At 39.4% G+C, this 11063-nt stretch overlaps 1 protein-coding gene across 1 annotated transcript; it reads right to left on the reverse strand.

The window, feature by feature from the left end:
• Positions 1-654: 654 nt before the first annotated feature.
• On the reverse strand, positions 655-11063 carry LOC109905688 (P2X purinoceptor 5-like). The gene is made up of 13 exons (XM_020503207.2): positions 10932-11063; positions 10536-10699; positions 10031-10181; positions 7725-7796; positions 7526-7601; positions 7324-7420; positions 3800-3895; positions 3467-3608; positions 3112-3242; positions 2893-2986; positions 2722-2787; positions 2320-2405; positions 655-2206 (listed from the first exon to the last, which is right to left on the reverse strand). The coding sequence occupies exons 2-13, from the start codon at positions 10682-10684 to the stop codon at positions 2098-2100; spliced, it is 1269 nt and encodes a 422-aa protein (XP_020358796.1). The 5' UTR covers positions 10685-10699; positions 10932-11063; the 3' UTR covers positions 655-2097.

An 11063-nucleotide genomic window follows, 5' to 3' on the forward strand; every position in this document is an offset into this window, starting at 1 on the left:
CAAGTCTAGCACCAAAAGGCTACTTAACAGCTTCTACCCCCAAGCCATAAGACTGCTAAACAATGAATCGGACAATTTACATTGACACCCCCCCTAATTGTTTTGTACACTGCTGCTACCCGCTGATTATTATCTATGCATAGTCATTTCACCCCTACCTACATGTACAAATGACTTCAATTAACCTGTACCCCCACACATTGACTCGGTACCGGTACCCCATGTATATGTGCTTGTTATTGTTATTTTATCCTGTAACTTTTTATAATTTTTTACTTTAGTTTATTTGGTAAATATTTTCTTAACTCTTTTTGAACTGCACTGTTGGTTAAGGGCTTGTAAGTAAGCATTTCACGGTTAAGTTTACACTTGTTGTATTCAGCGCATGTGACTAATCAAGTTTGATTTGATTTGATTAGTTAGCACCTGCGCGCCACTCTTGACAGAGTCATAAACATCAAGCTACAATGCTTGCAGCTTAACCTCCAGTTAGTGGAATGAGCACTGTGCTCAACAATTCCTGTTAAAGTGGATAGAAATGTAAAGTGATAAATACATAAAGCCATGTTTAACACTAAGACCTGATCAATGAAAGTAACTAAACAGAAAGATTAACAGTTCTGGATTTGATCAAATTAAGTTGGATCTTAGACATTTTTTATACAGGACTTAACTTTTAGTGTTTCACAAACAGTAAAATATGAAGTATATAATACTTAAAAATACATCAATACAGCAAATATTTGCCACATTTTTTAAAGTGGAACTTGCATAATATTTTTTACAGTATGTTTTTGTATCCAACTGGTCTCCTTTTTGTCTTCTTTTTGGATGACCTGCCATTTAGACGCCTAACTTCCACGGACCTTATCACAACATTGTCACATTGTTAAAGAGACGTTAAGTTAATTACTTACAGTATTATGTTGCTCTTGTGTATGAGTCTGTAAGAAATGAGTACCAAAATGTAGCACCTCTCTTCAAGAGGGCACATCAACTTATGTGGTAGACTCCTTATCAGGACTTGTCTCGCTGACAAGTGGTTGGTCCAGTTCATTTGGGTGTCCATTGGGGTCCAGTCCTTTGGGTGTGGTACACTGTTGTTAGGCTTGGGGTTAGATAAAGAGGAGAAAGATGTTGTCTGTCCTGCTCCTCCCACTCACTCACTAGACAAGATGGATGGCATTGCTGTTGTTCTGGAAAAATAAAAATACAAAATAAAACATTCAAGTTCATCCTATCCTAATTTAAATAGCTTAATATTGATACCTGAAATGTTACGTGAATATCTTAATGTAACACTATATCTTCATATGTAGTCTATTGGTATGCCATCATCGTTAACTAATTCAGATAAAATAATGATATCTGAGATTTGAACTCACCCAGAAAGTACGTCTTAAGGTGTTACCTCACAAGTGATCAGTGACCAGACAAAGACAGTATAAAATACCAGTTTGCTCATTCACTCATTTCTTGTCTAGTCTTGATTCTAGATAGATAGAGTAAGCATGCATGGCAAAACTGTCAAGTTCATTAACATATGATACTTTATGGTGTTATGTACTGTACCTTTATGTACAGTACCAGTCAAAAATGTGGACACACCTACTCATTCAAAGGTTTTTCTTTATTTGGACTATTTTCTACATTGTAAAATAATAGTGAAGACATCAAAACGATGAAATAACACATATGCAATCATGTAGTAACCAAAAGTGTTAAACAAATTCAAATGTATGTTATATTTGAGATTCCTCAAAGTAGCCACCCTTTGCCTTGATGACAGCTTTGCACACTCTTGGCATTCTCTCAACCAGCTTCTTTAGGTACGGCTAAGTGAGCTACTGTTTAAAAAATATTTTAAAAATGTACCTTTATTTAAGCAAGTCAGTTAAGAATAAATTCTTATTTACAACGACAGCCTAGGAACAGTGGGTTAACTGCCTTGTTCAGGGGCAGAATGACAAATTCATACCTTGTCAGCTAGTGGATTCGAACTTGCAACCTTAGCCCAACGCTCTAACCACAAGGCTACCCTGCCGCCCTGTCATGATTAAACCTCTGGTGATAGGTCAGTGAGCTGCTGCCATGGTGTTAAACCTCAGGTGATTGGTCAGTGAGCTGCTGCTCTTCTGGGATTTGTTTTGTATCCTCTGTTGTACCGTTATAGTGTTCTGTGATGTTAGACGCGTTTCTGTCTTTCCTGTAGAAGGGGGAGTGTGAATGAACATTACATTTTATAACAAGAGTGTCTTAATCTCTGTTACCAGGATTATTTTTTTTAACTCAGGCAAATATTTATTGTAAATGCCATACTTCTTGACGTTTTCAAACTTCCAGTCCTTATAGAACTCCCTCTTTTTCATCAGGTAGAGAAGAATCCAGTCACAGAGCCAGGTCCCCTGCAATAAAACGAGGCCCATGAACATATACAAAATAAAATAATATTATACAATAAAATATACTATATACCTATATTGCAGAGGAGGCTGGTGGGAGACGCTAGAAAAGGACGGGCACTTTGGAATGGCTGTAATGGAATACATGGAACGGCTACCATTCCGTTTCTACCATTACAGACATTACAGACCACCAGCCTCTTCTGTGAAATTGATATGTATAGTCTCAATATGAATGTCATCTTTTCAAAAAACAAGTTGATCTGAAAGTATTGTTTTGACTGTACAGGTATGTGCAGGTCTGTTGAATAATACTTACACCACCAATACAAGCTAGTCCTGAGCCTATATTGATAACGGTGGGAATGATACAGAACTTTCCAGCCTGTAGTAGAAAATAGAAGAAAGTAACAATAAGGGAGTCAAAACATCAGGAAACAAAATAGATGCATTCATCCTGAAAAGCCATATAATAAGAAATATTTCATACCTTTCCATGCACCATGATGTTGATGCGTATGCCATACACTTTGAATTGTGTTCGGTAGACTTCTCCAGACTCATTTTTGTAATACCGAGCATGTCTGTTATGAGAGTACCAAAAATGTGGAAGATTGAAGTATGACTTCAAATGAAGTAGTATTTGTCAACTTCTTGAGTGTGTGTGAGTGTGCACGTGATTGTGTGTGTGTGCGCAAATGTGTGTCACCTGAAGTTGAATCCTGTGGACTCTCTGGATGCATTAATGTCAATGCGAGTAAAGTTGTACCGTGGCTTGCATTCTGAGTGATCTCTGTCAAGGTCACACTTCCACTTAATCAGAATTCCAATTGAACCACCCTGGAGAGAGAGAGAGAGAGAGAGAGTATTGATAGTGAAATGCTCTATTATTTACATTATTTTTATGTACAAGTATTTTGTTGGTGGCTTACTCTTGGATGGTATGCACATCTTACAGAGTCTACATTTAACTGCTTAAAGTAATTGAAAAAAAACATCCTCATCCTTATCAACGTCATCATCAATAACAACCACAAATACACTTTTTAATTGTGAAAACTGACCCTCAAAACCATGTCCTGAAAGCTGTGTCCAGTCCGGTAAACAATGTCTCCCAGACTAAATATGGGGCAGTAGGGTTCAAGGAGCTCATCATAGTGACATTTCTTCAGATGGTATTTGTCAGCTGTGTCCTGAACATTGGCCCTCATAATTGGGTGAAACGTTTCAAAGATAAATGTTTTTATATCAAATTGCAGAAAGCTCTCTGAAATACTTCATATTAACCGATTAAAAGACTCCAGCTCTAGTTTATACATTTAAACATTTGAAGAAAACTCTGTCAGAAATCCACCAGTCTGTCTATTTTGTATGTGTTTTTAACATAGATAACTTACTTTGAGAAACTGAATTTGGGAAATCTGATGAAATTCTTTATGAAGATTGTGAAGTTTTCAGCTTCTCTTAAAATAGACATGTGTTTATGTCCATCCCTGAAGAGATGAAAGGGAAGGAAGATTACTACTGTGTACACATGCTCATGTGTGTGTGTGTGTGTGTGTGTGTGTATGTGCGTATGTGTCTGTGTGTGTATGTGCGTGCATGCGTGTATGTGTGTGCGTGTATGTGCCTGTGTGTGTAGGATACGGACCCTTGTAAAGGTAAGGGGTGGCGGTTGGGTGAGGGGTGGAAGAGGATACGAACCCGGATTAGGAGAAGGGTAGGTGGTAGGGGGAAGGGTTAGATATCTCTAAATTGAATAGAACAAGAAAAAAATATAAACTGTAATTGTATATTTAAAAAGAAAATGTATGTATAAAATAACATATGGTAATGTCTGATTGGAGTCAGTTGTGCACGGCTATGTCGGGATAGTGGAATATGTTGGGTCAGTTTCAACCTTGGAGCATTCTGGACATGGGTGTGTCTGGTCCATTTGGCCTCTTCCACAGCTTCCTTCAGTAATGGGTTATGCATGGCTCTGTTGATGAACTTCTGACCAATGATTGACTGAGTCCAGATATGTTGTGGGTGTAATGATTACTGGTGTACCTTGGTAGTCTGTAGGGCATTGTTATTGCTATGTTTTGGATTGTCAGTAGCCAATTCATCTGCTGTGGTGAGGCTGTTATCCAGGCTGGTAGGGTGTATTTAAAGAGAGATCGGATGTAGCTGAAATAGACTTTAAACACTGTCTGAGGTGATTTTCTATATTTTCTTCCGCACATTGTTTTTAAGTGGTTGAGTCTTTTTTCTTACTCTCTTTATGTTCGCGATATGTGTTGTCCAGTGCATGTTTTTCTGAAAGGTGATGCCAAGGAATTTAGCCACTTTTTCTACATTTATTAATTTGCCATAAAGCTTGATTTCAATGGGTTTCTTTGTTTTTTGGATGGTGCGTCTTGTAAAGAGAACACATTAAGTATTTTCGTGGGTTCAGCTTTACGCACCACATGTTAGACCATGTCTCTAGCTCAAGTTTTTTGGCAGCAAGTTGAGGACATCTGGACCAGTAGAAGAGGTTGTCAGCAAACTGTGAAACTTGACCTATGGTGGATGGGGGTTAATAGATGTCTAATATATATAGCAGGAATGCCATAGGACTGCCCCCTTTGGGACACCTGCTTCAGGGGTAAATGGTGGGGATATTGCTGTGGAAGCCTTTACTTTATTTGTGCAGTTGTGGAGGAAGCTGGTGTTGATGTTTGCAAGTCGATAGCACAACTCATTATGCCACATCTTGTCGAATCCCTTTTCTATATCTAAGAAGACGGCCAGGGTAAAAAATGTTTTCTTGAAATTTTGGAGAATTTCTTCTGAAAGTCTTATCTGTAGTTGAACTTGTTTTTCTGAAGCCAGCCTGATGGACTCCAAGAAGGCCCATTTCCTCAGTGTGGCTGCTCAGTCTTTGGATGAGTACTCTCTCAAACAGCTTTCTAACATGGCTGAGGAGGCTGACTGGTCTGTAGCTTGTGATGTATGGGTCTTTATCAGGTTTGTGAATCATTATAACAACTGCAGATTTCCAAGGCAGAAGGAAGTGGTGTAGGTATTCATTGGGTGCTTGTTTATTGAGTGTGCTGTCAATGTTGTCTACCCCAGATGTTTAGATTATTTTTTAAAGTTTCTTCGACAGTGGATCGGGGTGGATTCTTCTATTTATTTAAACTTTATATAACTAGGCAAGTCAGTTTAGAATAAATTCTTATTTACAATACGGCCTACCAAAAGGCAAAAGGCCTCCTGCGGGGACAGAGGCTGGGATTAATAATAAAAATATAGGATAAAATACACATCACGACGAGAGACACCAAAACACTACATAAAGACAGACCTAAGACAACAACATAGCATGGCAGCAACACATGACAACACAGCATGGTAACAACACCACATGACAACATTGTAGCAACACAACATGGCAGCAGCACAATATGGTAGCAGCACAAAACATGGTACAAACATTACTGGGCACAGACAACAGCACAAAGGCAATAATGTAGAGACAACAATACATCATACAAAGCAGCCACAACTGTCAGTAAGAGTGTCCATGATTGAGATTTTGAATGATGAGATGGAGATAAAACTGTCCAGTTTGAGTGTTTTTAACAGCTCGTCCCAGTCGCTAGCTGCAGCGAACTGAAAAGAGGAGCGACCCAGGGATGTGCGTGTTTTGGGGGCATTTAACAAAATGTAACTAGCAGAACGGGTGTTGTATGTGGAGGATGAGGGCTGCAGTATGTACTGTATCTCAGATAGGGGGGAGTGCGGCCTAAGAGGGTTTTATAAATAAGCATCAACCAGTAGGTCTTGCACCGGGTATCCAGAGATGACCAGTTAACAGAGGAGTATAGAGTGCAGTGATGTGTCCTATAAGGAGCATTGGTGGCAAATCTGATGGGCGAATGGTAAAAAAAAATGTGTCGCCTGAGAGCACCCTTTCCTATAAATTAAGTCTCCGTATTCTAGCATGGATAGGATGGTCATCTGAATCAGGGTTAGTTTGGCAGCTGGGTTGAAACTGGAGCGATTACGATAGAAGAAACCAAGTCTAGATTTAGCTTTAGCCTGCAGCTTTGATATGTGCTGAGTGAAGGACAGTGGTGACTACCTCAAGCTCTAAACCCTCAGAGGTAGTAATCACACCAGTGGGAGAGGGGCATTCTTCTTACCAAACCACATGACCTTTGTTCTGGAGGTGTTAAGAACAAGGTTAAGGGCAGAGAAAGCTTGGTGGACACTAAGAAAGCTTTGTTGTAGAGCGTTTAAGGGGCCAGCTGAGTATAAGACTTTATCATCTGCATATAAATGAATGAGAGAGCTTCCTACTGCCTGAGCTATGTTGTTGATGTAAATTGAGAAAAGCGTGGGGCCTAGGATCGAGCCTACTGGTCTACTGGTGTCGGGAGAGAGGTAAGTGTCAGGTGTGAGGTAAATATTGTTTTCTGTACTTCTCTATCAACAAGGTCAAAGTGAGGGTCATTGCGGCAAGAGTGGACATTGTGTAGGTGTTTTCTGAATAGTATTGCTTTTGCTTTGTTATCTTCTAGTTGGTCTTGGGACTTCAACACAGGTATGATATTGTTAGTTTTGTCTCCGTTAATACTTTTGGATTTTTCTGCCCCCATGCAGCTTCTGCAAGGCCTTAACTACAGGCTTCAATCTGCAGTGAACCAATGGGAATATTTGCATTCTCTCAAGGGGGGGTGACAATCAGACTCGAGATGCTCTGTTTTTTCCCCTTTGTTACACTCCAGTGATCATCGGCAATGCTCCTATGAAGCCCTCGGTGACACTCCAAAACAAAACTTAAGGGAAATTACACACAATACACACATGAAAAAGACTGAGAGCAAGCCATTTCCTGGTAGAATGCAAAACATTTTCATTAGATTTTGTCATATCATGACATACTTACTGTGGTTGGTGGCAACTCTCAATGGGGCACCAGCTATATATCTCACACGTACCACTGGATTTCCCATTGTCTCTCAAGCAGCGGCCTGTCCTAAATCCTACAGAAAATTATATTTTATGTTTGTGAAGAGTAAAGGAGACATTATATATAATTTCTTGTTTCAATTTGTTTCAATTCAATTTGAGTCTTCAAAAATTGCTACCATGGCCAGTTTTCACTGACTCTCCCATTGCACAGTCTTTATCTCCCTTACAGTGGCCATCCGGCACATCAGGGCTCTGTGAAACAATACCAAACAAACTGGTATGGTTTAACAAATACAGACCAAATACAGTGTATATTGCACTTTTAAAAGGTGATTAAAGGTGACAACACAAAGCAAAGAAAGGGAATTTCCTTACCTCAGCACAGTTGCCCAACTTCTGGTTTGGTGTCTCTATAAAATTGGTAACAATGAAAAAAACTGCATCACCCTATAGGAAAAGATTAAAGAGTGTTAAACCAGCCTGGTATCAACTGATAAGCGTCAGTGTGGCACACATTTGCAGAAGAATATAGATCACGAGACACGACACATAAGTCAATACATGTCACGCCCTGGTCGAAGTATTTTGTGTTTATCTTCATTTATTTGGTCAGGCCAGGGTGTGGCATGGGTTTTTGTATGTGGTGTGTATGTATTGGGATTGTGAGTGGGCATTCTATGTTTCATTGTCTAGTTTGTCTATTTCTATTTCTGGCCTGATATGGTTCTCAATCAGAGGCAGGTGTTAGTCATTGTCTCTGATTGGGAACCATACTTAGGTAGCCTGGGTTTCACTGTGTGTTTGTGGGTGATTGTTCCTGTCTCTGTGTTTGCACCAGATAGGACTGTTTAGGTTTTCGTTACGTTCTTTGTTTTGTAGTGTTTGTATTGATTCGTGTTTTACGTTTGTTTATTAAACATGGATCGCAATCTACACGCCGCATTTTGGTCCGACTCTCCTTCACCACAAGAGAACCGTTACAATACATTATATTCAAAGCGAAAAGATATGCATCAAAGTATTGATGCATTAATCAATGCATTGCATTCAAGGCAAGAAAGTTAGTGATAAAGCTGCAATGGGTATATTGGTGAAATACTCTGCCTGCCTGTCTGTCCGAGTCTTTCATCAATATACCCATTGCAGCTTTATCACCAACTTTTTGGCCTTGAATGCAATGTATTGACTTATCTGTGTGTCAATCTACTTAACGCATATACACATACACCTCGCTCTACTCTCTCCCACCTCCACAGACAGGATATTGAAGCATAGATAGGCATCAGGGTATAAGTGAATACATTGCATTCAAAAAAAAAAAAATCATTGGGGATCCACAATTGGATAATTGGGGGAAAACTCAAACTCTGTGAGTGGATAAGTCTGTCTGTCTGTGTCTGTCTGAGTCTTTTACCCATTGCAGCTTTATCACCAACTTTATTGCCTTGAATGCAGTGTATTGATGTATGCATCAATATCCTATCTGGAGAGGTGGGAAAGAGTGAGGAGGGAGATAGATGAGAAGAGGGGGTGTGAGGGAAATAAGGACAGAGAGAATGGATATGGGAGGAAGCAGAGAGAGAGTGCAGGACTGCAGGAGGGAGGGAGGGAGGGAGAGAGAGAGAGAGAAGGAGGGAGAGGGTGAAGTGGGTGAAAGAGAGAGAGGGGGGATAAAGAGGCAGGCAAAGAGATGCATACAGAAGGAAGGTGGGAGGGAGAGAGAGAAGAGAGAGATGGAGATTAGTGAATAGAGAGAGAGGGAAACATGCCTGTCTGTGAGTTTATATGTCTGTCTGCCTGTGTTCCTGTCTGAGTATTTTTTTTATTGATTTACCCATTGCAGCTTTACCAACTATTTTGCCTTGAATGCAATGTTTTGACTTACAGTATCTTTGTTCATCAATCTACTTGAAATATATACAGTTATATGAAACATATACAGTATATTCATCAATGAATATATTGTGGCAAAATTATACCAGACCGATGCTATTCAAAAATATAATGCTGGATGGAAGGATCTTCATGATAGCTAAAAATCTCAAGCTTCATAACTTCCTATCAAGAAGATCTAAATGCATATTCTCATTAAATTAATTGAGATAAAATATTGTCATGCAGATGCTGTATAGACGTTTCACCATTCATGATTAACAGTGAGAAAATTGAAGGGAGAGTGACCACAAAAATGTGTGCATAAAGGTAAACAAACACATTCAACAGATGTGATACAGAGTTTTTTCTCTGACGATGAGGCTTCCGGGGGGAGGGACGGGGTGGAACGGGCGGTTACCATTGGAACCGCAGGAGGTGCAGGAGGTGAGATATATGGCCAATATTCCACAACTAAGGGCTGTTCTTACGCACACTGCAACCCGGAGTGCCTGAATGCAGCCATTAGCAGTGGTATGTTGGCTATATACCACAAACCCCCGAGGTGCCTTATTGCTATTATAAACTGGTTACACCAATGTATTTAGAACAGTAAAAATAAATATTTTGTCATACCGTGGTATACGGTCTGTTATTCAGTACCAAGGCTTTCAGCCAAGCTGCATTCAGGGCTCAAACCACCCAGTTTATAATTATATTTATTCTAGCAGTCAAGCACAGTGGATGAGATAGAAATAAGACCAAACATTAACATCAAAGGACTTAAATGGGATTGTAGTTAGTCTGACCTGGGGTGGAATGACATAGTCCACAGGCTCCCACACCATCCGTCCGGACTCTGCGGTGTTGGTGACCGCCACTCCCTTCAGTTTGGTAATCACAGCGCTCTGGATAGATTCCTCCTTGGCCTGGTAGGACTTCTTGCTCAGGAATACATACCTGTGTAGACCAGGAGGACAATATAGCTATCTCAATGAGGATTTTAAAAAATCTGCTTAAGTTTAGAATTATACCAGGCTGACGCTTATCAAAAATATAATGCTGGATGGAAGGATCTTCATGATAGCTAAAAATCTTAACCTTCATAAGTTCCTATCAAGAAGATCTAAATGCAGGTTGGAGCTTACTAGGGGTTTAAAATATTGATTGGAATATATTTTACACGTTACGTTTATGTGAACTAACAAATATATGGACTAGATTGTATTTGATTAATAACATTTAATATGCCCTTATATCATTATAAGGGGATACATCTTGAAAATGTGGAAATTAATTTGTTGAGTTCCTTACCCAACAAGGTATCCAATGATGGATAATTGTATAACTCTGTACAAAGTGCCGATTCTCTTGCTTTCTGCAATGATGAATTTTCCAGTCTTGTAGTTAAGACAGGAAAGAACATTTGAAAGAATTTTGCTTTTACAGCTATTGGAAGCCATTCCCCGGCCGTGATACTGTAAATTTGAACACAACAGTCGGTTATACAGCTACTGCAACCCTTGAACCCACAGAAGCCATCACAGTCCATAACTTGTTCATGGGTTCCAAAATGACCAGATGAAAATGAACTACATTGGGAATCGTTCCGATGTTGATTTCATAGTATAACACTCATTATAGTGAAAATATACATTAAAACTCACATAAAAAAATATAATGAAATGAGATCATAGTTTAGTTTCTTACCCTGGTCTCCGAGATGAATTAAATCTGGATACAAATTAAAATCTTCTCTCTACCCATCAGCTTTCATACTACAAACAATGTAATGATGACATCATTTCCTTAGATCATATATCTATTCATCCAATGAGTTTC

The sequence above is a fragment of the Oncorhynchus kisutch genome, linkage group LG15, assembly GCF_002021735.2.
Source record: "Oncorhynchus kisutch isolate 150728-3 linkage group LG15, Okis_V2, whole genome shotgun sequence".
Classification (NCBI taxonomy): Eukaryota; Metazoa; Chordata; class Actinopteri; order Salmoniformes; family Salmonidae; genus Oncorhynchus; species Oncorhynchus kisutch.

What these genes read in the sequence shown, in the direction of transcription:
- LOC109905688 (XM_020503207.2), bottom strand. Translation starts at nt 10,684, where the DNA reads ATGGCTTCCAATAGCTGTAAAAGCAAAATTCTTTCAAATGTTCTTTCC. An exon ending in TCCACAGGATTCAACTTCAG is followed by an intron (nt 2,987 to 3,111) that starts GTGACACACATT and finishes CTCTCATAACAG; the next exon opens with ACATGCTCGGTATTACAAAA. An exon ending in GACTAGCTTGTATTGGTGGT is followed by an intron (nt 2,406 to 2,721) that starts GTAAGTATTATT and finishes GTTTTATTGCAG; the next exon opens with GGGACCTGGCTCTGTGACTG.